Below are 27,596 nucleotides of genomic sequence, written 5' to 3' on the forward strand. Positions count from 1 at the left end.
CGTGTGGGCTTGTCTTTTTTCATAGGCACAATTTGGAGGCCTGAAGACTCTTTGGAGGGGTAAGGTTTGTGCCTCAGATTTTCTTATACCCTCACAGGGCTCTAGTCTTCTCAGCTCTCAGAGCTGAGTGGGGTGTGCAGAGGAACCTCAAAGCAGGTGTGAGGATGATGGGAGGAGGGGTCCGGGGAGGCTGGCCCTCTGTTCCACCCCAACCATGTGGCTCCTATTGAGCTCTGTTACGGCCTGGCCTTCAGACATTATTTCACTTAAAACAAAGGGTTAGGCTGCTAAAAAAGTGTGAAAACCTCTGGCCTGCATAGTGGATTTCTGCAGCCTGGGGAGGGGCCTCCTGTCCACCCTTATTCACTTGTGTGTGGAATTCCTGCAGCAGAGATCCAGGTTCTCCATGGCAGGACCAAAGAGCAGGTTCCAATTATAAACACAACCCAGAGAGGGGACAGAGTAATTTAGATTACCCATGCTTCTGAGATAGGAGCTGGGCAGGGGGAGAGCTAGGCAGGGGAGTGTGCTGGGGGAAGCACAGAGGGAGCTGCCTACATTATTGGTGGCCTCAGCTGGCTATGTCCTCTTAGGACAAGGGCATCTCATGTAGGACACCAGCCCACCCTTCTGTAGGGGTCTTGGCCGGGCCTCCGGCAGGACTGGGCTCCTGGTCCTCTCCTGTGCTCTCTGACCACTGCAGAGGTCTCCCGGGTGCTCTCCCCAGCAACACTTACTTGCCATGGCTTCCAGCCGCATCAGGAAGCACACCAGGCTGGGGAAGCTGACCCTGCCAGCGCTGTTGCTGTACCGGAGGGTCACGAGGTCCAGCAGCTCAGTACTGATGGAGATCCCTGCAAGGAAGTCTGGGTGGCAGGGTGAGTATGTGAGTGGGGAAGAGGCCGTGGGTCCGGCTGGTCTCTGCCCCGCCAGGTCTGAGAGATGAGTTCAGAGGGCCCAAAGCCTTCCACCCACTCCTACTCAGCCTGGCTTGGAGTGGGGGCCCCTCACTTCAGTGTCTTCTCTTTTTTGTTGGCTGCTGGGCCCCAGTGACACAGTTCTGGAGTTTGGCCAGAGGCCAACTCATACTCAAAAGGCAATGTGTGCCTTGGGGACACATCAGCCTTCACAATCCTCTGTTAATTCCTGTGTAGTATGGGAACCACTGGGACACCTGGGGTTTGCTGGTGATCTGGTGAACCATCCTCCCTCAGCCATGATAGCGTGTGGGTCTTACTTGTGGCTGCTGCCAGTGTGGCTGAGTGTGGTCCCTGGAAGAGGGGCACTGCTAAGTCAGCCATCCGGGGAAAAGGTTGGTCCTCAAGTGGAGACACGAACTCAGTGGGAAGGAGATAGGTCTAGTCATAAGCTCCAGCCACACAGGGGTCAAGTGCAGACCAGCATAGGCAGGCCTGAAAGCCCGGGTAGCAGGCAGAACCTTGTAAGCCAAACCATCCCTCAATAGACCAGCCCAGTGACAGTCAGAGACACACACAGGTTAAGAAAGTGTGAATTTAAAGGCCTGTAGAGGGACACACATACTCTAGCTTGCCACGTTTTCAACCCCACCCCCCTTCCTTACAATTAGCAGCATTGCTCTTCTAAGTCACTGTCCTGCCTTTGGAAGGCTTTCAACTTGAACTAGTCTCTATTTTTCCCTCTTTATTATTCTGGAGTCATGAGGGAGGTCTCCTTTAAAGACTTCTTCTTTAACTGGCCTTTTAGTGGTTCTCAAAGACCAGGGGCAAGCACAGAACCCAGGAGTTTGCTAGAAATGCAAATTCTTCAGCCCCCACCCAGACCTTCTGAATCAGGAATGCTGAGGGGAGGCTCAGCCATCTGTGTTTCAACACACCCTGCAGGGGGTCTGGTGCACACTCAGGCCTGTGAACCCTGGCTCTACATTAGGAAGAATTATAGAGGAAGGTCTTTGTTACAGCAGAGGAGAGGTGCAGTAGTCTGGGCTCCCCCAGCTGCAGACCGGGAGCCATGGAGGTAGAATTGTAGAGGCTTTCCTTCTAGCGTCAATCTGGGGGACATGGTTTCACATTTCATTAAGGTCGGTTGTCAATTCCTTGCATAGCCTTTTGTGATCCATTCTCTCCATCAGCCACGTGGCAATAATGATTCCTGCCCTGCCCAGTTCTCAAGGTGGTGGAGACGTGGAATGAGAGGACATCAATAGAAGCACCTGGTGAACCATGAAGCACTTACGCCCCCTAAGGTATTATTATCCTTATCTCAGACTGAAAGCTTTTGCCTACTTCAAGCAGACAGACGCCATTTGATTGAATTTAGCCCAAACCCTCTGTGAAGAGAAGAAAGATCAGCAGCCTGCCGGTGGGCATTTAACCCCGACGGCCCAGACATGGAGCTGGGAGCATCTCTGAGGCCAGCTCAATCCCTGGAAGGGCAGCAGTCCTGCGGGGCTATTTTCTCACACTCAGAGCCATGCTGGGAGAAGAGGCAGCTGGGATAATTGACTGTACATGTGAAGTCAGGCTGGGAAATGATGTCCGAGGCCAGAGCCCTCGAGGCCCCAAAGGCAGTGTGAGTGAGAACTGGGGGAGGACGCAGGAGCTGCATGCCCCCCTCTTCTGAGTTGCCCACCCACCCTGCGGCCCCCCGGCATCTCAGAGCACAGGGTTCCCACTCTACCTGTGTTCTCTACAGCCTTCCACAGGTCCGAGCTCAGGAGGACTCCGGGGCTTTTCTGGACATTCTGGAAAACTTGCTGATATGGGAAGAGAAGCAAGAAGCCTCCGTGAGGACCCAGAGCATGTCCTAGACAGGAGGAGGTCCGGGAAATCTCTTTTTGCATCCCTGAAGCTTATTTCTCCAAAACTCAGGTGGAGTCAACTCAGAGGTAGGCGCCACAGCATGGCTGAGGCCTGGCAGGTGGGAGTGGCCAGACCTGGGGCCGTCAACCCTCCTGGCTGCCTGCTGAGGGGCTGTGGGTTCCCCTCTCCCACCTGTTCTCCTTTCCTCTCCCCTACACCCAGACTGGCACTGGTCACATAGGGCAGTTTGCTGCTTTCCCTAAAAAGTCTCCACAGGGCAGTGGTTAGGAGCACAGGCTTCACAACCAAACTACCAGGGTTTAAATCCTGCCTCACATACTTAGCAGCTGTGCAACCTGGGCAGTGACTTAATCTTTCTAGGCCTCAGTTTCCTCGCCTGCAGCATGGGCTTAATTACAGTACCTACCCCGTAGGTTTGTTGCCAGCAGTAAATGAGCAAATACAGCAGAACCTCTATCATGGACCACATCTGTACATTGACCACCTCCTTAAGTTGACCTAACGTTCATAGACTGGACATGCACCACACGTACTCACCAGTACGCTGGGCCTCATTCCTTATGTTGACCACCTCCATATGGTGACCAGTTTCCTACATTCCCTTGGGTGCTCAACTTACAGAGGTTCTGCCGTATTTATAAAGTGGTCAGGAGAGCGCTTTGCACATTAGAAAGTGTATACAGGAAATATTGGCAGCAGGTAGGAACTGCAGCCTGGGTCCCAGTGCAGTCACAGAAGGTAGTAACTGTAACAGCTCGATTCTGTAGACGGTGGCTCTCACATTTACCCAGTACCTGTCTGCCTCTACTTCTGTCTGACACTGATCAGTGTCATACTTCACAGGGCAGGGCAGTCCCTTGCCTTGGATTAAGTGCGCAGGTGCCACAGGACTGAGCTGAGGACTCCTGATTTGGGCCCATGCAAATCAGGAGCTGTTCCCAGACACAATATCCCACACACAGCTGTGTGACTGAGGCCCCTGTGGGGACAACTATTGTGAAGGAGCAGCTCGAGGACTTCTCCTTGGCCTTCTTTGGCTTTTGGTGAGTACAAAGTCAGGCCTAGAGTGTTCTCAACTAGGTATTCACACGTTCACTCACAATTTATCAGTCTGACCATTTATTTAGCATTTTTGATCCCTGTCTATGTTGTACACACTATGGGAGTCACTGAGGCAAGATTGATAAGAGTGAGGACCCCCCCAATCTAATGGGGCAGAGGACACGCCAGCATCATAGTGGCTGGAAATGAAATGAGAAGCCAATGACCTTGGCCAGGGATTAGGAAACACATCCCGTATAGTCACAGAGGAGCACTTTATTCAGCCTTTAAACAGGTTGTGGAAATATCTAGCAACGTGGCTAGACATTTGATATATTGGCTTTCTCTTTTTAAAAAACAGATTATACTTTTATTTAGCAGATGTGGGTAAATATATTAGAGGAATAATTCCAAAGCATATTCACTGGGTGTTAATACTTCCTCTTTGGTTCGTAAGCTCATGTTTTCTTTTTTAAATTTAGCTTTGCCCATCTATGATTCTGTTTTTTTTTTCTTTTTTAGTTACGACAGGTATACCTGTCGTAATAAAAATAATAGGTTATTTATAAGTATAAAATAGTAAGACAACACAATCTGACTTATCCTGACAGATGTGGGTTCAAAAGTTAGGAGCCAAGGGGGGTGGGGTGACACCATGTCAGAGAACCCGAGGAAGGTTCTGTAGGGAAGGTGTGTTTGGGGCTGGATGCTCAGGGTGGGAGGGCGCTGGCCAGGCATGGGGTGTAGGGAGGGGAGGGAACAGCAGGCCAAAGGGGTAAGGGCATGAGTTTATAGGGAGTAATGAGGAATCTCAGCTGGGACCTGAAGCAGAGAATGGGACAGGTGAAGGGGGTTTCTCCGGCACCCCAAATAGGCACCCAACTTGGAGGGTCTTGTGTGTGATTAGAATTTGTCCTAAGAACAATGGGGAGGGCCACACAGGTCCCCTGAACATGTCTGCGTTTTGACAGATCCCCTGGCAAATGAGTTGGAAGGACCTGAGGGGGCAGGTAGGTCAGGGCTGTGCAGAGGAGGGGGGCACATGGAGGAAAATGCTAGTGGGCAGTTTCAGCTACAGTTCACAGGGACCTCTCTCTCCCCCAGCCTCCCAGCATCCGTCACCCTGCACCTGACTGGGAGCAGCCCGTGACCTCTAGTGCTCTAGAGGTATGTCTAGACACGAATGTCTCCCCAGACAGAGTGAGAGCATGCCTGGAGGGCAGCGGTGAGGTTTCCTCTTTTTTCATACCCCTCAGCCCTGGTGCAGGCTTGGACACCTGGTAAATATTTGCTACACTGGATGGAATCAGAGCATAAATCACAGAGAACACACGCATACCTGGCACCGGACGAGGCGCCTCCACAGTCGTGTGAACTCCTCCTGGTTCAGCCGCCCATTCACTTGCAGCTGGATGGAGAGTTAAGAGTTAACCAGCCCAGGATGCAGTGAGCTGGAGGGGCCTCTGGTCCTGCCTGCGAAGCCTCCATCCATCACTAGTTACACTGTTGTTGGCCCAGCACCACCTAAATGTGACCCCTCGCCAGCTGGCTCCCACAGCAGCAGATTTGTTTTACAAAGAAAAATGGACAATTGGAAGAAGAAAGCCCTGAGAAAAAGAGGCCAATGTCACTCGCATCCAGGGGAAGAGAGGGAGCTCAGGGCAGAGCCGCACCGGTCAGCGGGTTCCCTGGGAGGGAACGCTTTCCACGTCCATGTTAAAACCAGACGTGGCCACTCCCTCAGAGGGGTTCAGTGATGACTGAGGAGGTGAAGAGGAGTAACCTCTGAGAACTGGAAGGGGAGCCAGGGGTGGGTAGGAGGAAGGCCTGTCTGCTTTGCAGGAGTCCAGCAAAGGTGACCTCCTCTGGGGTTACCCACCTCAGGCCATGGGGCTACAGAGACCATGTGGGCTCCTCTGTGGGAGATGGCAGTATCTCTGAGTGATTCTATACCACGACCAGCAGAGACAGAAGCTGACTCCATCTCAAAGCCCTCGTGGTCTACTGTGACCAGCTTGGCGATCCTGACCAAGCCTCCTTAGCTGCATGAAAGCAGGCTGCTCCATCCCTCTCAGGAGAAGCACACGGCCCAGTGAGGGGCTGGCCAGGCAGCAGCAGGGTGTGCACACGTGGGGTCAGCCTCCCCTGCCTGCTGGGACAAGGGGTGTGAAGGGCAGAATGGCCCACTGGGGGTGAAACCAGCAGAGTCAGGGGCCCGAGTCAAGTTCTTGGTCCTGGCCACCTGAGGTCATTGAGCTGGGGCAAGTCACTGAATGACCACCCAGCCACCTCCTTGGCAAATTTGCAGTCATGGGTCACAACTGCTGCACAGACTGAGGAGTTTTCTATATGTGTTGGTGGTTCCTAGCTTTATTGAACTAGGGCCTTACTGAGTAAAAATCTAAATTGTGGGGACTCCTCCAGTGGTAAGGGGAGGAATGGGGGGAGGGAGAATAATCCTCCTGCTCTAAGGAGGTGGCATAGGGTCTTTGGGGATTGAAAATTCCAACTAACATCTGGGCACAAGTCCTGGCTAGCTGCATGACCTAGGCAAATGAACATCTTTGTACCCCTGTTTCTTTCATAGTGTGCTAAGGTCACAGAGTTGCTGCAAAAATTATAAGAAAAAATATATATATTAGCCAGTGCAGTTCTCAGTGCACAGCAGTTACTCAGTAGATGGTGACCACTGTCATGTTGCTATGGTTGTCCCGGAGAGTCAGTGAGTTGGTAGTGAATCCATGGAAACTCAAGGCCAAGAAGAAGAGAGTGAGCGGACCCCTGCTGAGACCTCTCAGAGCCAGGGAGGGATGGCTGCAAAGGATACGTCCATCAGAGCCACGATGCTGCGGCACTCATCCAAGGAGAATGTGTCCCCAGGGGGTCCTGAGGAGGGAAGGCCAGGGGGCTGACGTGTTGGGGGCTGGGTGCCAGAGGGGACAAGGATGGGGCCAGCAGTCCCATGGGCTGATCCTACCTGTTAGGAGTTCCTGGTTGAGAAGGTTCTGAAGCTGGGTGGCATCAATGTCCGTCCCCTGATCCAGACAAGGGAGGAAGCATTTGTACAGTGCTGGGCCCGAGAGACACATCCACGTGGCTCTGTCTGAGCCCATTGGTTCGCAGGATATGCCCATTTGGCCTCTGTCACGAAGCCTCCCCTGAGCTCCAGGCAGTGGTGGTCACTCCCTCCTCTGAACATCTGCAGGGCTAGTCATGGCAGCTGGCCCCGGGTTGGGCTGCCCTGCACTTCCCTCTCCATTCATTACTGGACAGAAAGCTGGGCTTGCCTCCTCCCGCCATCCCCCGCACGTGGGAGCCTTCTGGAAAGGTAACGTTGAATGCTCAATCCGGCCTGGTGGGTATTTTCCCCATCTGCTTCCAGAAAGAGATTGAGGGAGAATATGCACTCTGTCTGTGTGCGCGCACGTGTGTGATAATAGGAGTTAAAAATACCAGAAATGTAGGCTAAGAGGAGCTGCTATAACTGAACACATTACTTAGCATGAGTCTTCCCAGCCACTGAAGTGAAAACCGGAGACGTCATGGCTTTCCTTCCACTAGAAGCTGAAATCAATTGAGGGGAGGGAGAAACTTTTCCTGGCCTCAGCTTCTGGAGGAGGACACTGAACGGCGAGGCAGGCAGCGTCAGAGAAGCAGGGTGTTCTCTGCATGGCCAGCATATGTCCAGCCTAGGAAGGGCTGAGGAGACGATGTGTCTCTGTCACCCTGGGAGCTGGTGCTTGAGTGAGGTTTCTCAGCAGGGTTCTGCAGGTGGCACTGGGCAGGTGGAAGAAGGCGCCTCCCTGGGGTCTCCTGAGAACCAGCACCTCCCACCTCCCAGGGTGGGCTTGCCCAGCCGTGAGGGCAGGTGCAGTCGCACAGGCCTGCAGGTTCTTCACTTGGGAGGACGAGCCCTTAGGGCGCTCCCTGAAGAAAACATCCTGCCACTGTCTGACATTGGTCCTCAGGTCATCCCTCCAACATCTCACCTTTGGTAATGTCAGGGAAGCTGGTGTTGTGTGCCCACCCTCAACTGAGTTTCTCTTCAGAGGAATCGTGTCCCCTTGATCTGGACAGCAGTGGACATGATAATGAGGAACTCCCTCTCACAGGGAATGCTCCCCTAGACTACAAGCAGCTTTGGGGTGTGGACCACGTCACCGCCTCCTTCACATCCCTGTGCTTGGACAGACCCTGACTTGGACCCTATACTCAGTAACCGACCAAAAGTGTTCAAGGAGTGAGGGTAGGAACGAAGATGAGGGTTTCTTAAACTAAGTCCCACAGATTTGCACATTTGCCTGTCCCACCACAAGGTGAGATACCCAAGGCTATGCTTCGGTATGCCCAAAGCTTAGGGTAGCACTGGGGATGTCCTGGGTGCTTGGTAAATGCCTGCCCACTGAACAAACAAGGATGGCTGGGTGGACCTGGCCCAGCCCAGAGTCCAAGTGTATCCTTTCTTCATGGGCAGACCCTCAAGTACCATGGCCTGTACTGTGGCTAGTAAGGGAACTACCAGTAGCAGTACATGCAGTAGTAAGTTGTATTAAAGTTAGTTAAAGCAACATAAGAGATCAGGAGATGGGACACAGTGAGTGTGTGGGTTCCTATTTTGCTTTAAACGTTCTTTGGTGGGGATAGTCTCTGAGGATAAACTGCAGGTCATACAGACTAAAGCAAGGTGGTCCCTGCTCAGGGTGCCTGGCCAAGCGGTGAGATGGGCTGGAATCCAGCCTCTGCTCCACCTCCCGGCCGGGCACCCTGGCACGATGCCACATAGGGACTGCCAGTCACCCACTATGAGGGGGCATTTGGCTATTGTCTGGGAAAGTCTTGATTAGGGAATCTGTCCCATCTTCTCATATGACAAATTATATTTTTAATTTAAGGGTGCAGGTGCGGGGACCATGTGTGAGAATTTGCCACCTGCCCCTGAAGGAAGCTGGGTCCCAGTCAGTCCCTGCTAACCACCTGGGGGCAGCTAACCTTAGCTTGGGCATCTGCTCTGGGGGAGCTAATCTGTCTCAATTCAGTTCAACAGAAATGATTGAGCACCCCCTCTGCGCCAAGGACAGTGATGAGTGTTGGGGACAAGGAGCGCATATGATATCCTCCCTGCTTTGGGGAGCTCACTGGCCAGCCTTGTCATGCATCAAGTGAAGTGCCTTCTGGATCAGCCCAGATGGTGGCCTGAATCCTGGGCTGACACTGATTTCGTGGAGGTCCACATTCAGCTGCTCTTTGCAATACGTGCCCCTCATTCCAGCTATGTCCTTCATTTTTCCTTTCAGGTCTCCTTTTGGGCCCAGGCTGCCTCTGGGCTACCAAGAACCATTTTTTACCCTCTGAACACAGAGCAGGGCCTGGCATCCTTCCTGTCCTTGGCTTCTGCCTGGCTCCAGCCAGGATGGGACCCACGGTCACTTGAATTACTCCCTGCTTCTCACACCAACATGATTATTAATAGCCAGAGGTCCAGCCCTTGGCAGCCGTTTTATCCTGACAAGTCAAGGAGTTCTTTATAACAGTTTATTAAACTATTAAGAAAACCCCATGTGCACATAGGTGGCTTGGCAGGAAGGACACTGCTGTGGCTCTCTGAAGCTGGCCAGCTCCCAGAGGAGTGATGCCAGGCTGGTGGAGGCGGCTGAGTGGGAGAAGGAAAGATTTCAAGGGGCACTGCCAATTGCTTGTTTTAACATTTAGAAGGCAGCACACCCCAGGCCCCCCACCCATAATTATCCCCTCCGTTTCTAAGCTCAACATTCCATCTGGATGTCACCCACATGACACTGGGTGTGATGCTGCTTCCCTACATAGTTTGGCAGCCGGAGTTCTGGAGCCATTCTGGGGAGAGATGCTGATAGAATAATTCATCCACATCCTGATAAGGGCTGGGGAGAGGCCCTCCATCCCCTGTCCTAGGTAAGGCCCCTGGGGGCAGGCACAGTACCTGCTGAGCATATCTGTAGAAAATGCTTTCCTGGGAGCCAGGTTCTGCAAGGCTTTCCTGGATCAAAGAGAAAATAAGCAAGATTATTAAACTGGGGAAAGAGCCACCTGCCTGGCACAGTGAGGACACAACCCCCACCTAGATCTGAGAAGAGGTTTTATCTAGAAGGTGGAAAAAATCTTTATGGAAATAAAAAAAACTAAAGTTTGTGGAGGGAAGACGGCTAGGTTGAGCCTGGCCTTGAAGGCTGCTATCATCCCCCAATCTCACCTCCCCTTTGAGCCATCGATGGCCCCTCATGGTGTCTCCATCTTCATTAGTCAGAGGACAGGTAAGAAGGGGACAGAGCTCATGGGGCTGGGAGGTGCCTACCTTTAGTGTTCTCAGGCTGAAATTGCTGCTCAGGCTCCTGGAAAATAGGGAACAATATGACAAGGACAACCCGTGCACCTCTCAAAGGGGCCTGTATGTGGGAGACACTACGGTGATATTGGATACTGCTAAGGGCTAAGCAGGGAGCCCTCAGCCCTGCAGGACATGAAATGGGCAGCCAGGCACTAAGAACACGGATGAGCACCACGGCCACATGCCCAGCCTTCTGGGTGGGCATGGTCTGGTCTTCTGTCTTCTAGAAAATAATTCCTCTTGCAACCAGATACACCCGTACTGCGGCCCCCACTGCCAGGATGGTGGATAAGCTGTGTCCTATGTTCCACCTCTAATTGGTAGTACGATGGCTGCTGGCATGCCAGACTGAGGAGGCCTCCCCCACTGCAGACTGTCCTGGTGACAGTGATGTCTGCCTCAGGCCCAAGAGGGGATGAGGTACCTGTTGATCCCAGTCTTGACCCACTGACTTAGATACAAGACCCTCCATGATTGGACCTTATCATTCAGGCCCACTTTTGGCTGTGTATATACCCCATTTTCAGGCCACATTTCTGACCATATGACAGGCTTGCCAGAGGCCACCTTCCTGTAGAGATGCTGACACCAGCCACCATCCAACCAGCTCTGTGCTCACTCACTTCCCTGCTGTGTTCGTGCTTTTTCCTCCCACCTCACAGCTTTCCCTTTAAACCATCAAAGGACCAGCTCCAGTGCTGCTCCTCGGAGGGCCCTCCTCAGTCCTCCCCACTCAGCCCTCCCGTGGCACTTCACGTTTCCACCCACAAGGGCCTTGGCCTGGGTGTGGTCTGCTTCTCGGTTCACAGACTTCCTCACTCCCCTGTACAGTGAGCTGCTTGACAGCGGGCCCTGGGTCGTGTCCCCCATTCACACGGCACGTGCTGCGGACACTGAGCAGACCTCTGCATGCAAGGTCACCGTGCATTTTTACAAAATTAAGCAGAGTGAAACCTTTAGGACTCCAGAATTCTGTACCTGTCACCATCGGGCATTTTCAGGAAGATTCGGAGCAAGAACTCAGCTGCACCTCTCCGTGCCGAGGGGACCACAACATAGTTCCCAGGGCTCAGGTGGAAGGATTTTGTGAAGTTGCACTTGGTTTTGTAATTTATGCCCTGGGCGGCATTTCTGAATTGGGAAAAGAACGTGGACGGCAGTCTCTCTCCGAATCGCTGGAACTGGAAGAAGCACGATTGTCAGGAGCCCCCTCCATGCCTGGTCATGCGTCACTGGGCGAGACCCACCACCTCTAGACCCTCTCTGTCCACCACATCTGCGTGACAGGCCCCCTGCAAAGGGACATGGTATGTCCCTAAACCCTCACAAGGCACAGTCGCGTTTAGACAGCTGTATCGTCCAGACCCCTGCATGCTACAGTGAATGCGAGGGAGTATAACGCACAGTTTTATCTCAGTAAGCCGAGCTGCATCCTGCGGTTCTGGGTTTTCTCTCTCTGCCTAGATATGTTTATATAGAGAAGTCTTCTGTGGAAACTAGTGACATTGTTTCAACACTATTTTTCTTCTGCGGCTCCTAAAGCCCCTTCTCTCCTAAACCTTTAGTGAAATACCCTAGATGGCTATGGTATTACAGAGTTGAATTCTTTCTACTTCTGTTTCATCTCGCCAGTGGTGCCCCGAGATTTCTTCTTATGGGAGGAATAATAGGCCCTGATCATTTTCTTTTTATTCCAATCTTTTCTTACAGATAAAACAATAAATATAATGCAGTTCCTATTACCAGATGTTACATACACATTACATAACAGAAACCTCTTGCTAAACAAATTTTCCCCACTATAGTCAAGCAAGGGGATCCCGTTTAGAGTGGTTATGGACCAGGAAATGGTTATTTATGAGCTCTGCCCACGGAAAAAGCAGGTGAAAGGGGACAGTTTCTTTTCAGGGTGTAGGGATAGGGTTTGTCTCCAGGGTGAGACAGGAGATAAGACACTGTCCCAGCCATACAGCCTCCAAAGTGATTCTGCTGATGTTAACAGCAGCCCTGGTGGGTTTGCGAGCCAGACTTGCTTGGGCCCTTTTGGAAAAATCAGTGCTGGAATCAGTTCTTCTCTGGAGGGTCAGTAAGGCCCCGTGGCTCTGGGTGTGCACGTGGGAGGCAGTATGCATGCAGAGTGAGGGTGTCGAGCCTCCGACAATCCTGCTTACCCACTCTCCTGCCCTCCTCCCTTTGCTGACCCCTTACCCCCTGACCAGGCTACTGATCCTGCAGAGCAGACCTGCTTGGGGGCTGTGAGAAGCGTGTAGGGATATGAGGGGAGGTCTTGGCCCAACACTCAGGGGACTCAGCATAAAATTAACATGCAGATAGTTGTGAGCTGGCCTGACTCTGTAGTTCTTGAGATGGGGCATTTGCCTTTTCCTAGATTCAGTCCCACCCTGCTCTCCAGCTCTGGGAATGGGAGGGCTGAATGGTTTCTTGAACCTGAATGCTTCCCTATGAGCCCTTCCAAACATTCCATTTCCATGGCTGGGGTGCTGGGGCCAGAGTCAGATCCTAGCCCCCAGCTTTGATGCTGGGCCACAGCTGTCACAGACATGCCATTAGATTTCTACCTAGACTTCTGAGTATCCCTTGTCCTGAGACTCCCTTGCCCTGGCATCTGTCAACCTGTTGGGGCCTCCCTGAAAGGCCTGGACATGCTGGCTGCAGGTCACTACCTGCTGGCTGCAGCCACATCTCGAAGTGGCATCTCCCTCTTGGCAGCTCAGAGCTCCCATTCATGGGAGGGATAACTGTCCCAAACTCCATCTGTCCTTTTCATCCTTCCTCATAGTCATAAGTCACTTTTGACTAATATTAAGCCAGCTTCTATTTAGGGGGTAGCCATATTCTTATAAAAGGATCTCCAAGCTGCATTTGGAGAGCACACATCCTATTTGTGGTGGATTCGGGTGCTAATCAGGAGGCTAAAGATCCTTCCAAGGTACCCCTTAAATCTGCTTTCATCTTAAATAGCAGGGAACTGGTGGCATCAATTTTATCTGTCAAGGGCCACATGGTTGAAGATGGTTTCACTTGAATGTTGAACAAAAGAACAGCCTTCAACTTTCCTTAGACCAGGACAGCTAAACACTTTCCTGCTTGGTTGACTTCTTTGGAGATTCTAAGCTTATGTCTGATATAAGACATAGCCAGACAGAACATGTGAAGGCCACCGGCATTGGAGGAGGGGTAGCACTTCCGCTGTGGAGAGCAGTAAAGGTGCGGGAAGCCCAGTGAGGGCGACGGGGAGCCATACCTGGGAGTCAACCTGCAGGGAAGAGGAAAGGCAGATTCAGGGACCAGAATCCAAATAAAAATGCAAGTAGATCTGAGTAGCCTGGCTTAGCCCCATGTCCCTTCTTTTTGAGTGCCCAGCCTGTTTTCTCACACACCTGGGTGTGAATCAGGACGATTACTCATTCCTTGTGTGGGGCTGTAAAAAAGGAAAGCCACTGAGTTGTAGAGAGCAGTAAGAGAATCTGTACATTCCCTAACATCGGGGTGTCCATGAGCAGTCAGGCTCTTCTATTCCATTAGAAGGAAGAAAATACAAATGGAATTTGTTCTAGACTCCCCACCCCTGGTACTTGCAGGAATCATGTATGTGCGTGGTGGGGAGCTACCCAGGCTGCAGTCTTTCCCTGCAGTGGCAGGAAGCTCCACTCTGACCCTCTCTGCAATACGGAAGGCACTTCTATGCAATGTGCCGACACTCACAAGGATCCCATAAGTGACACTAGGCTCCCTATTGTATGGAGGTGGAAACTGAGGCTCAGTGGTTTAAGCAGCAGAGTTGAGAGCTGAGCAAGCTGTGTCACCTCCTTTGTAATCAAGCCCACCACCACCAGGCAAAGTCTCCCCCAGTGGTGCGGGTTTTGATTCCTTCCTGTTGTTGAGCTGGGCCCCACCCATGTGTACAGATTCTTGATTTGCCCAGGCAGCCTTCTCTGGAGGCCAAGGGTGAGCTGGGAGGGAGGTGGAAAGTCTTGGCCTTGGGGGAGGAGCTTTGGGGGTGAGGACGATATGGGGTGTCCACTTTGTGCTTTCCACTGTCCTGTCTTCTCCCACCTGTTCACACACCACCAGGGTTTGGAGTGACGTAAGGCAGAATCAAGCTCTCATAGCAATTGGGGAGTCACAGGCCCATGCCAAGGTGGGACCTGTCAGCATCACAGCCACAGGCACTGCCAGAGCTCTGGAGACCTCTGAAAGCCTGGCCACTGGCATGTACGTAGCCTGTTCCTCTGCTGGCTGAGAACCCACACATCTTTTGAAATGTCAGTGTCTGGAGTATTCTTTGGTGTTTAACTGAATTAAGATCCTGCAGGGTCCCCTGGGATCTTCAGGGAGCCTAAGGAGATCTTGGGTCTGAGTGTTCCTTCAGCAAAGTGGCAAGTGGTGAGAATCATACATCTCTGGCTAAAAAGTAAAGACCTGGGCTTGGGGTCACTTTTTAAATGGTACGACAGTATTATTATGAAACCAATATATAATCACCCACACTTTCATATGAAAGATAAAACACAACTATAGCCCAGAATGAAGAAGGGCAGAGCAGGGGAGGGGGGAGGCTGGGTGGAGGAAAGGTAATGGGTGGGACCTCACCTATGGTGCATATTGCAAGGGTACATGTCAGATCTATTAAGAGTAGAGTATAAATGTCTTAACACAACAATTAAGTGAGGTGAAGGCTATGTTAACCACTTTGATGTAACCATTCCAAATTGTATGTAAAATCAGCACATTAGTTTGGAGGGATCACTTCTGAGGTTTATCTTATAGGGGTACAGGTGAATCTTTCTAAGAGTAGAATGTGAATGTTTTAAAGCAGTAACTGAGAAAATGACATGAAGGCTGTGTTGAGCAGTTTGATGGAAGTATTTCAGATTGCATGTGAAAACCCCACACTGTACCCCAGAAGTGCATTAATGTACATAGTTACCATTCAATAAAAAAAAAAGAAAGAAAGAAAAAAAAATCAGCACATTAGTGTACACAGTTATGATTTTTTTTTGTTTGTTTGTTTGTTTTTTTCACAGTTATGATTTAATAAAAAAATTATTTATAGTTAAAAAAATAAAATGGTACAACAGTTACAGTCTTCACAGGGTTCCTGAACTGTAAGACTCTCGGCATATCAACGCAGGGCTGCTACGTTGCCCGACTCTGGACACCAGGGTCATGGATGGCAGTGTGAACTGCAGCCCCGGCTGTGTGTGTGTGTGTGTGTGTGTGTGTGTGTGGCAGGGGGGCTCTGACAGTCTCTGTGCTTCTTCTGCACATCAGGAAAGGGAAGAATTGGCTGTGATATTTTGGGAGGCCTGTTTGACACTTGACCTTTTGGCTACTGGCTGGACAGACTCCATGCCTCTGTTCCTTCTCAGCCTTTTTCAAATCCTTCCCTTTGTCTATAGCCTTTTGTTTTTCACAGAGGCCAGAGTTGGGGGTCTCTGAGGATGACAGTCCCTTTAGAAGGCACTTGAACCAGCAGGGCTTCTGGGCTAAATGCCAGGGAAGGAACGGCTGGGGTGGACTGAAAGGCACTTCTGGGAAGGACAGCTCTTGAGATGCTGAGGTGTCTGGAAAATGCGGCTTGGAAGGTGGTCAGGAGCCAAACGAGATGGCGACACCGCCAGACACCAGCTCAGGGACTGCCCTGCTTTGCTGCTGCTGGGCTCAAAGATTTGCTGCCAATAGTCCTTGGCTCTTCCTCCCTGGTTAAGTTATTTCCACAAGAGTCAAAGCTCTGAGTGACTGGGAGAATGTGTGAGGGGGCAGGAGATGAGGCATCTAATAAGACAAACCTGGGTCTGCACCTTTTTCATCCAAAAGCGGGGAGAGAGAATATTGGCCTCTACCTGCCGCAGTTGAAGGCTGCATCCTGGCCTCCCACCAAGATTCCCCCAACACAGGAAGGACCTTCTGGTGCCAGGTGGGGATGAAAATGACAACTGTTGACTACTGCATCCTTAAGAAATGTTCTCTGATAGCCTTGGCAGGGTGGAGGCACCTCAAAGTGTTGAGCTAAACTGCAATAATTTCTTTCCATTGAATTCACGTAATGGGAAGTGCAAATACGCTCAGAGAGACTGGAACCCGAAGCTTTCCTTCTTCCAGAGCCAGAATTTTTGTTTTTTCTTAGAGCCATACACAAAAGGCAGAAAGGCATGTGTCTAAGCCCTACCTAGAGCCCTGGACCTGGGACCACAAGTCCTGAGACCAAACACTCCCCTGTCACCTCCTAGCTGCACCTTGGTTTTCGCCTTCGCTCTCTGAGCTTTGCTTTCCGCAGCTGTAAAAGTGGGGATAACTGGAGTTTTGAGACAATGAGTGCGAATGTGCTTGTAATTCTGTACAGGTTGGGCATCTCTAATCCAAAATACAAAATCCCAAATGCTCTGATGAGCACTTTTTTCTTTTTTTTTGCATCATACTGGTGTTCAAAAGTTTTTTTTATTTTGGAATATTTTGAATTTCAGATTTACAGATGGGGACGCTGAACTGACATTTATATAAATGGCAATATTCCAAAATCTGAACAAGTCCCAAATCTGAAACATTTCCCATCCCAAGCATTTCAGACAAGGCACACAGCACTTGTACTGTATCACCTTGAGGGCCTCTTATTAGAGTGAGTCACGGCCAGAGCGCAGCACTGCTCAGCTGTGAGTGGAGTGCCCAGGAGCCCCGCTTGTTCATAAACAGGCTAAGACCCCAGGCTGTCAATTTGGCCTTCATCTGTGTGATCAGAAACTGAAATCATTCCTAGAAATACTGTAATCAAAGCTCCAGCCCAGTTTGGTAATGGACCTCTGATATCCTGGGTGCCTACGTAGATGATTTGCAAATTTGATTAAAGTCTTGGGGTGCCTCTGGCAACTTCGGGGTTACCAAGTCCCAGTTCTGCCATTAACTCTGACAGTGTCACTTCACTTCCTCAGGCCTCAGTTTCTTCAACTCTAATATAAGGAGAGAGGGTCCCCACATGTGATGGGTGCTGGATTCTAAGTACCATAAGGCAGAGAAGCCATGGCATGTGTGATTTGAGAACCATCCGTTTTATCTTTGGGGTGTGTTGAATTGTTTGGGGGAAGGGGAGGGAGTAGGGTAGCGTTTATTAACCTTTTTTATCTATAGCTATTTTTTTGAACCTATAGCTAAACTTTTGCGGCACACTTAAATTATGTTGATTAAGAAAAAAAGTACAAAAGAATATACTTACTGTGGTTTGAACTTATTTCACAAATAATTTAATTAATGGTCTTTAAACATTTTCAAAGCACACCCAAGACCTTTTCATACCACACCAATGTGTTGTGGCACATGGGTTGAAAATCACTAGAGTAGAGGTTCCATCTTTTTTTTTTTTTTTTTTTTGGTAACTATTTTCTTCTAAATGATATTTTAAAAAATGAATTCCCTGATTATCTCCTCATGGCTGTTTGTAGGATGGCATGGTGGAGGGGGCATGGCCCCTGGGAGGTGAGGAGCTCCTCATGGGGGCACATGACGGGAGAGACCCAGGTGGAGGGGAAACCTGGCCTGGGGCGAGTGGCCACACAGATGCTGGTAGGATAGCCACTAAGCCGTGCCTGGACTTTGGTCTGAACATAAGAGAAAAATGTACCTTCCAGATTTTACCCAGGCTTTTTTTTTTTTTCTTAAACTCCTCCTAAAGTTCAGCCAATGATTCTCAAACTTTAATGGGCATAAGCACCCCCGCTGGTGGGGGGGGTGCTTGTTAAAATGCATATTTTCTTAGACTCTGTCCTTAGACATTCCAATTCAGAAGCTCTGGGGAGGGCCCAGGAATCTGCATTGTTACAAAGACTGGTGTTGGCCCAGACCATTTTTCCAGTAGCAAGTGCTAGATTCTGCAACACCCCAGGAAAGGCTGACAGGTGACACCGGCAGGTGAATCCCACTGGACACATGGTCAAGTCCCTTCTCCCTGGCTTCAGATTTTCCTGCAAATTTAGGGCTTGCACAGGTGCACTATGGCCTCTTTGGGCTTTATCTCCAGAGTATGGTGTAGTCAAACCTCCCAGCCTGGCTGCTCTCCCAGCCTAAGGTTTAATCAAACTGCCAAAAGGGTGAGACCTGAGCAGGCTGCCTTACCTTGAACACCTGGAAGTTCAGTGGGAATTTCTCGTCTTCTGCTTTCTCACTTGGTGGCATGCCAGGGACCGTGAAAGACACGACAACATTGGTGCCTTCAGTGTGCTCGTGCACGGAGAAGGGGTAATGAGCATCTTTAGGTCCTCCTGCATGAGAAAGAGCTGTTAGCAGAGCTCTGCTCCACTTCTGGGACTCCCAGCTGGGCCTATGTCCAGTTTACAGGATCCTGTGGGTTTGTGGACTCTAGATTGGAGACCTAAGGCCTGGTCCCGATCCCTGAAGTTACTAGTTGTGATACAAGTTTTCTTATTTTCTAAGTCTCAGTCTCCTTTTAAAAATAAGGAGGGGAAGTATATAGTCTGTGCTGGGTGAAAATGTTTCTTAAGCTGTAAGGATGAGGGCTTATAACAACAAGTGAAATTCCAGAGCCCCCAGGTAGTATACATGAGTTCAGGTATAGGCGGTAACCACCAAAGCCTTGAAATGGCGTCAACCACCATTGGAGACAGGAAAATAGGCAGAGAGATGGCAGTTTACTCAAGCATGCTCACCAAAGCCAGAGAGAGAGAGAGAGAAAGAGAGAGAGAGAGAGAACTAATGTGAAAACTGCTGGATTCAAATGCATGAAAGGGCAAAGGCAAGTCAGGATAGAGATGAATCGATACATTCAGAAGGTTTGGGTTGCAACTGGGAAGCTCCGAAGGGGAGTGGGGAGAAGTGCAGGACCACCACCGTGTCACAGGCTTTCTGTGAGGCCTGCATAAGATGGTGCATTAAAACGCATCTAGCGGCACAGCAGGTGCTCAATCACTGGCTCCCTTCCCTCTCTCCCTTGTAAGGTACTATTACAAATGGTCCCAATGTATAGTTTTGGTTAGTTCATTGATATGCGTTATATCCAGGGAAGAGGGCTTCAGCTCCACAGTCAAAGCTGTGCAGCTCAGGAAGGTCAGCACATGTGCTGCCCCTGAGCGACTTGGTGGCTCCTCAGTGGAGTCTGCATGTGGCCTCCTGGGGATGAGGGTCTCTGAGCAGCAGAGTGACTACTAGAGCCTGGAGGTGGGAAAGAGGAACCCCTGGGGTACATGGGGTCATTCAAGCAGACCATTCCAGAACAGCAATGCCCAGGAGGAGTCATGCATACCTCTCAGTGTGAACACACACACATATACACTCACACATAAACATGTGGTTTACAGCCTCTGTTATCAAGGACATAAGCACACGTGGAGTCATCTTCACAGATGTCTCCATAAGTGTCACAAACAAGAACAGGAGGTACAGTGATGGAATGTGACTCTCCCAAGGTCATGGTCAACAAGATTCATCTCAGGAGATCCCAAGGATCAGCTCAGAGACACCTACTTCTGAAGAAAGGAAGACAGGGCAGGAACTGTCTCCTCTGTGTCTGGTGGTGCTCTGTGGATTGAAGGGATGGGCACATGTTGTTGATCTCACTGTTTATAGTTGGGGAGTTGAGAACAGAGTAAATAGTTACAGTCTCAAAGTCAGGAGGCTAATACATGGCAGAGAAGATGGCTTGACCTGGGCTCTGATTTCTGCCAGTGTTCTTGCCATAGTCCTCCCTGCCATTCTGGACCCTACTGAGGGCAGTGAGCCAGCTGGTGGAAGTTAGCAGAAGGACAGCAGTGCAGGGCAGAGGGCCAGGGGAGGCATGATGGAGATTCTCCCACCCCTCCCCACCAGCAATCATTTCCCTTGGAGAAGCAGTAGCCATCCCATCAGGGTGATAAATTCCTTTCCTCTCTGCTCCAGGCTGATGGTCCAGAATCAAGGGCAGGAGACAGCTGGAGCCAGAGCAGGGCTGGGGCTGCCAGCTTCCAGTCAGGCAGCGTGATTGCTGGGGTAGTAATTACCTGCATTGTTTCCTCGGATGACTTGGTTCCTAAACACCATTGAGGACCATCTTTCACGGAGCATGTTTCCACGGTCCAGAGTGATTGGAATTTGGGCACATATAAACAGGCAGGAGAAGTACTCTTGGAAATCTTGACATGACATCCTGTTAAAAACAGATACACATGACTAAATGATCACTGGCTAAACGACCACTGGCTGCCCCCAGGGTGGGAATTCCCAACACTTCAGTGTCAGCCAAATTCCAAAGTCTGATTCTGGTCATTCACCATCAAGTGCCCCTCTGTTTCTCAGTCTCTTTCCTCTGGTGGTTGGGAGGACCAGAACAGAGTCATGTTCTGCATGTCACCTGGCAGGAGCTTCATCACTAACCACATCTCCCTATTGATCCAGCAGTGACCCTTTTCGTATGGGGGGGAGGGGTGGTGACCACCAGAGTCTCTCTGTAGTGGGTCCTCTACACTGCTAGGAAAAGCACCCTTCCCCAGGGCCTTTTACAAAATTCATTGCTGAGGTCTTTAGCAGAATAAAATGAATTCTATACCTAAAACCCCACCTCCTACTATGATTAATGGGAGATAGTGGGACTATTTGCCTCCTCATTTACATTTTTCTCCTGGTTCTTAATTACTTAGACCCAGGTTCCTTTCCACACTTGCTAAATTTTCATTTAAACATGTTACTCAGTAAACCAGACAGCCCTCTGAGAAATATGCATCTAGTCTTACAGGACTGTCCAGGCTTTTTTTTCATTTTTCTCTGCTGCACACTGGCACAGTAAATACATGAATGCTTATGAAAGCTTATTAGCAAAAGAAAAGGTCTGTGCATACTTTTTGTGATATCTGACACTATAGATAAGCAAAAAATTCCTTACAAAGTCAGCACGTGGCCCACGGGCTGCAGGTTGGACACCACTGCTAAGATGTGAGCATACATGGGGAATGTGTTTTGAAAGCATCTAGTCCTGCACGACTTCTGGGTGAGAACATCAGTGCTTCTCCCAGAACTGCAGAATCAGGGCTGGGAGACGAGTGCCCTGCTGCTTTTTGGAGACTCAGGAGTTCCAGGGTCCCAACAGGAGAGCACAGAAGACACGGATGTGACAACCATGCTGTCTGGTTTCCAGAAACCTCTGACTCTAAAACCGTTGGTGCCAATATTCCCTTTGCCATTAAAATGTCCTGAAACATCTAACATTTCATAACTGAAATGCTTTCCCACAAAGAGGGAACACACGATAACTTCCCACCTCATTTCTATGTCTCGGTAGAGAAAATAGACTCCAAATTAGTCTCTGCAAAGCTAATTCCCATCCTCATCAGAGTTTAGGGAAAGGGGAAGAAACGGGGACCTTGGGAAAACAGTTAATGATCTAAAAATATTATTTTTAAAGATGGATAAATACCAAAACTCGCCATCTTCCTTGTTCTTATGGAGCTGGCTTTTCCATGAGTCACCAGTTTCCTGCCACTCCCAAGACCTAAAGTTGGAGATAGGAACCAGAGGGTGAGATTTCCCAGAGCATTTTATCAACCATGCGTGGCCTAAAAGTGGCCCTTTGCATGGGGTACCAGTCGTTTCTGGGGAACCAGTGGAGAGTGCCATGCTACCCAGGGACAGGATTCAGCCATTCTCTGTCTCCTGGTGGCATTCAAACATCTGTCCCTGCCTGGTCCTCTTTTACCGCTGGAGTCCCATGGTGATCTCAGATCATCCTGACCCAGACTGTACCCTCCTCCTATTGCCTGAGCGAGAATGTGAGGAGTTGCTCTCTCACCATCCACCCATTTCCTTCCCTGTTACCCCACTTCAGGCCACCCTCATCTCCCCCAGCACATCTAACTTTCCCATCCATCCACCATGCTGCCATCCAAATGGTCTTTCTAAAATATAAGCTTGACAACGTTATTGCCCTGCGTCACACATCAGTGCTTCCCTTGTACTCTCAAGGTGAGGCTCTAACTCCTCCAAGGGAACCTTGGCCTCTGCCTATCTCTCCAGCACTCTCTTCCCACCTACCTTCACCCTTGAATTAGTCCATGCTCCAGGAATAATGACTGTCTTCATTTCTTCAAAGACACCTGTGGCCCTACCCTCCACCTTGGCTTTCACCTCCATGCCCTGTCCACCTGGAACACTCTCCCCCTTCTCAGTTCTGTGACCCACTCCATCTTCTTGTACATCATCTTCTGGGGGAGGGACTTGCTCGACCCTGCAGCCCACCTGCCCCACACGCTCTGAGCTCTCATAGCCTTGGTGCCACTGCTGTCTTGGCAGCTGATGTCACTTGGGCTTGTTTATTAGACTCCAAGTGCCAACATATCATCAGAGGTGTTTCACCCATGCCTTGGCTTGTAGTTGGCACACAATGATTTTTCACTTAGTTATTTCATTATTAATGCTGTCCATTCCCTTGGAATGATGTGACTAGAAGCCAGTCCTAGGGTCTGTGCTGAGGAGGACACCCTCACCGGCAGAAGGGAGCCCCTCTTTCGGCCCCCTCTTCACAGTGGAGGCATGCTCCTAGGCAGCGGTCCCCAGTGACACAGGAGTTTAATGAGATCTTCCTCGGGGAGGGGCTCATGTGGGCAGCCTGGGTCACCCTGTGCTGCCATAGCAAGGCAGGGGCCACCATTCAGGCTTCCGGGTACCGGCTGAGGCAGTCAGATGTGTTATTGTAAAATGGCAATTTTATAATTAAGCGATAATTACATTTTCTGCAGTGTGTAAGGGAAAATAAATGCAGTGTAAATCGATATGCTATTGATCCATGCAAGTTTGCCTTTAAGTGTGTGCGACTGAAATTTCAATTATGGCGGAGATTAGACCGTCCAGCTCTCCCCATCCATCTCCATTTCTGAAAAGCAGGGAAGAAATCGACCACCTGCATGGAGACAGTGAGTATGTGGGCCCTGTTACTTCCTTCCAGCCTGGTTTCTTGTGGGAAGTGGGCACAGTGAGTATGTGGGCCCTGTCACTTCCTGCCAGCCTTGTTTCCTGTGGGAAGTGGGCGGCCCTCAGCACTCCGCAAGGTTCATGATCCCATAGAGCAGGTGCTGTGAGACCCATCTCCCCAGCCTGTGTCCTGCACACATCTCTCCCCTGTTCTGAAGCCTTCCTCATGCCTGTGCCTGCAGGGAATAAATCCACACTGCTCAGCTGGCCTGGGCTCTCCCCTGGCTTCCTCTGCCCTCGGTAGACTTGTTGGCCCTGAACAGACCATGCATGTTTTTGGCTCAGCACTGTGGCCCAGGCTCCCCCTCCTACCCAGTCATCCCCTCTGAGGTGAGTCACACGCCCTCCCCCACAAGGCCAGCTCAAGTCCACCCTCATCTGTGCAGCCTCCCCTGAACATGCCCGGGCATGGAAGCATCTCTCTCCTGAGCTCTGGTGTCCTTGTTGCTTCACTGACCATTTGAGTATTGCATGCGGGATGTGGGCCAAGCTCCCCCACCGCCGTTTGCTTCCCCTCTACTCCCAGCCCCAGGAGGCAGCGCCAAGCCAGGGATTCTGGCTCATCCCATCACCCTCTGAGGCACACTGGGCAGCTGGGAGCAGCACATGGGAAGGGAAACCAGAAAAGACCCGAGGTCATTAGGACTTACGTCAGAAAGTGCAAAGGACACCTCTGGAAAGAAAGAAAAAAGAGGCAAGAGAGAGGGGAATGGAGGGAGAGGGAAGACGTGGTCCAGCCTGGGCTGGCTCATGGATTTGCAAGGTCATTCTCTTCCTGGGTAGGGGGAAGCTATTTGGCTGACCTGTTCTCCAGGAGGCACTGAAGATCACAGCCGGGTTTATTACACAAATTCATTTTGCTCGTTCCTCCTTTCCTACCCTGTCCTTTGTTTCCTCCCCCCGCACCCCCAGTTGTTCATTCTCTCGACATTTGCTGAGTACCTGTGTGTGACAGGCTCACAGAGGACTGGAGCAGCCCTGCCATGGCCGCATTTGAAGAGTTAGGCCAGGGTCTGGGTGGTCTGGAATCAGCCTGAACACAAGCTGACCTTGCATCTGCCTCCCAGAATGCGCTGTCCTCGCGGTGCTGACCCTCACCCTGTGCAGGCTGCTCTCCTGCCTGCAGAAGGCCCTGAGTTTCCTTTCCACTCACGTTTTCATGTTTCCCATCCCCCGCACTGGGGACTGCTGTGGAGGCTGTGTCCCCCCCCCTCACTGGTGACCACAGTGGAGGCTGTGTCCTACTATTTTTCATGGATGTACACAGACCCACAGAGGAATTTGATGGAGGAGGCCTCACTGGCTTTCCAGAGGAACAAGTAACCTGCTGTGCCCTATCCTTTCAGGACCACTATCTTATTCTTGAGCAGCAAGGGCACAAGGGCTAAGGCCTGTCACTCTGGCTGCCAGGAAACAGCAGCCCAGCTCCCTGGGAAAACAATGACCACATGGTGGGGACCCCATGGGACATGTGCCCAGGAGACCCAGGATACCCACTTAGCCTGCTCACACCTACGAAAAAGGCAGGTCTGATGTCACCATTTATATTCCAGGTTCCAAGTCCACGTGGGAGCCTAGAACAGCAGGGAAAGGCTGACAACTGAGTGCACTGAGTGAAAAGATCTTTGCCTCAGTTTCTCCAGTTGCTCCCAGGTACGAAGCCTTTTCCGTCCTGATAATATGGCATGATCCTTCTAAGGAATGTGGTTTCCTCTTTCTCCCTCTCTTTGTCCCTTTCTCTTCTCTCTCTCTCTTCCTCTCTCCTTATCTCTCTTCCTCTCTCCTTCTCTCTCTCCCTCTCTCCTTCTCTTCCTCTCTTTTTCCTTCTCTCTCTCCTGCTCTCCCTCTCCCTCTCTCTCTCTCACATGGGCACACCAAGTTGGGGCTTGGCTCCTGGCCTGTCTCCTGCCCCTTTTACTGATTTGGGGTATGTGGGTTCCCAGCTCTAGACTGTAACCTCCTGCAGAATAGACAGAGGGTCTTGTCATTTCTGTATAGCCCACAGCACCCGCCCAACACAGCGCACTTAGTACAGAGTGTACACAGCAGGTGCCTAATACATATCTGGCAAATGGCATCATGGGAGCATGGTATAAACCATCAGACGTATGGAGGTGTGACCTGGACAGGTCTGCAGTGAGCCCCTTGGTGGGTGAGACACCACTGCCCTCATGAGCTCTCTCTGAAGGGTGGAGAGAAGTTTCCAGAAGCCCTACCTGTCACTCCAGCGTCCTCTCCATTCGGTGTTACCCCAGGGGTTCCAAAGGCAGATAATTTGTTCCCAGCCCCTTCTGTATGGAATCTGTAAAGAACAGAAAAGGAAACTGTCAGTGCTCTCCAGCAAAAGTCAGCAGAAAGAGGGAATATGAATGAAGCTGCTTTTTACCTCCAAGGACTAATTTAACTTCTGACCTCATTTGGCTGCAGCCAGAAAAAAACTGAAAGGAAAAAAAAATCAATGTCTCAGTGCTGCCTGTGTGGAGCTGGAATGAGATAGAAGCGAAAATGGCCCGCTTTCCGCTCATCCCCGTGCAAGGGCAGGTGCGACTTCATCATTCCCACCAACTGCATCCCGGAACCTGGGAGCCGAGATTTAATAGCAGATAGATAGCAGGGGATGTTGCCTCGTGCTGCAGAGGAGAGATCTTTATGGGTCCCCGGCCTCCCCCAAGCCACGTCACAGACGGCGTCTCTGTTCCACAGCCAGCAGCCCGGCGGGAGCTGACAGCACTGTGGTGAGTGAGGAGGGAAGAGGAGACTGATTGCAGCCAGACGGGACAGCCTGGGAGCCAAGACAGCCCAGGCTAGCTAGCACCCCTCATCCTGGTCCCCGCCAGCCAGGCCCCTCTGTCTGTGAGCAGATGGCCCACGGTGGCCCCAGCCAACTTCCCCTTCTTCCCTCCCTCCCTCCCTGGTTAGCACCTTTGCTCCTCACACACTTTAAATCGGAGGGCAGGACTGCGAAAACTTAAAAACACAGCAGCGACCCCCAGAACCTACATTCTTAGGAGCCAGGAGCCCACAGCCTGGCGAGAGGGATTAAAACATGATTGAATCGCACCTGTGCTATTGATCTGAGCTACTGTAGTCTGAGGAGACAGGCTGCAGGGGCGAGGGAAGGGGTGCACTTGTTCGGTGTGCCTCGGGCAGAGGAGACGGAGAAAGCTCTGACTAGAATGGAACACGGGTGTGGAGAAGAGGGGCCCCCGCGTGGAGGCAGGCTGGGAGCTAGGCGCCGGCTAACATGCTCTCTTCCACCAATTCACTGAGTGGACCTTAACACAATCCCTGTCTTGCAGAGGAAGAAACTGAGCACCAGAGCAACTTGCCAAGGCCACAAAGTAAGTAGCAGAGGCAGAATTTCAGTCCCAGCCACGGTCAGTCTCCAAAGCCCAGGCTCTTCGTTTTGGAATTGGGAGTAGATAGAGGCCATTCTTGGATGTGGCAGTGACCTTGGCCTTGAATATAACCCTTGAGTCACCTGTTCTAGGCCCTTGATCACCGACAGGGCATCATCATGAAGGAGTGACACACAGGGCTCAAAAACTTAACTTTGAGGGTTCTTTCCCGTTGTTTTCCTTGTGGCCCCTCTTCCCAGCCAGCACTGCAGCGGAAGGGGCTCAGGCTTTCCATGCCTCTCCCAGGGGGCCTGGTGCAAACCCAGGCTCCCACACCCCACCACTCCAGCCCCAGCCCCACCTCCAGTCCCTCTGGGCCCTGGCCACACTTCATTGTTAACTGCCAGCACCTGACAGAGCCCTTGGAGCAGGGACGTGAGAAATGGTCGCCTGGTGACCAAAAGAGCTTAATGAGCCACCTCAGTGCCTGGCGGGTAGTCGGGAGCTCTGCTGGGCATGGGGGATGAGAGCAGCCAGCGATTCAAAGGGGCTGAAAGCAGGCTAAATGAGGCATGCAGATAAACACTCACCCCTGTGCCCAGGGGAGTCACCGGCTGAACTAGGTGCATAATAAAAAAATGCCAATTTCATTTATCTTCCTGACTGTGTCTTGCCTAGAGGGACGATGAGCGGATTAAAAAGCACACTGCATTTATGGGCTGCTTTAATCTTAGCACTTGTGGTTCACAGTTATAACCTCTTCTCTCTGGAGACTCTTGGGCCCTTGTGTCCCCCCTGTGTGAAAGTAACCTACTGGTAATGGGACAGGTCTTGTACAGGGGACATGGCCATCTTGAGGCCAACATGGTAGCTACCTCAGGTGAGTCACTCCCTGGCAGCTGGTCAGCTCCATCAGGAAGGGGGCCACTGGGCAAGAGGTGACCCTTGTTGTCCAGCCTAGAATAGTATTTCCTCAGACCTGTTCTCCTGCATGCTAGTTCCATTGACCATTAATAGTTATTCCCAAGAAAAATGGTTTCATGGCTAAGGGCAGATTAAAACCAAGCATACTTATGTTGTTATCGCACCCTT

General features: G+C 50.9%; 1 protein-coding gene across 1 annotated transcript in view; it reads right to left on the reverse strand.

Moving 5' to 3' along the window:
• Positions 1-27,596, reverse strand: part of CAPN13 (calpain 13) — a 50,713-nt gene that overhangs the window by 897 nt on the left and 22,220 nt on the right. The window contains exons 7-19 of the mRNA XM_003787506.1: positions 25,383-25,468; positions 21,617-21,691; positions 20,208-20,353; positions 18,338-18,476; positions 12,146-12,158; positions 11,182-11,384; positions 10,171-10,207; positions 9,799-9,855; positions 6,820-6,877; positions 6,670-6,728; positions 5,182-5,250; positions 2,659-2,734; positions 738-866 (exon numbers count right to left, since the gene is read on the reverse strand). Of these exons, the coding sequence (XP_003787554.1) occupies positions 738-866; positions 2,659-2,734; positions 5,182-5,250; positions 6,670-6,728; positions 6,820-6,877; positions 9,799-9,855; positions 10,171-10,207; positions 11,182-11,384; positions 12,146-12,158; positions 18,338-18,476; positions 20,208-20,353; positions 21,617-21,691; positions 25,383-25,468 (1,147 nt within the window). The remainder of the gene's footprint in view (positions 1-737; positions 867-2,658; positions 2,735-5,181; positions 5,251-6,669; positions 6,729-6,819; positions 6,878-9,798; positions 9,856-10,170; positions 10,208-11,181; positions 11,385-12,145; positions 12,159-18,337; positions 18,477-20,207; positions 20,354-21,616; positions 21,692-25,382; positions 25,469-27,596) is intronic.

The sequence above is a fragment of the Otolemur garnettii genome, unplaced genomic scaffold, assembly GCF_000181295.1.
Source record: "Otolemur garnettii isolate 467f Iridium unplaced genomic scaffold, OtoGar3 scaffold00022, whole genome shotgun sequence".
NCBI classification, from domain to species: Eukaryota; Metazoa; Chordata; class Mammalia; order Primates; family Galagidae; genus Otolemur; species Otolemur garnettii.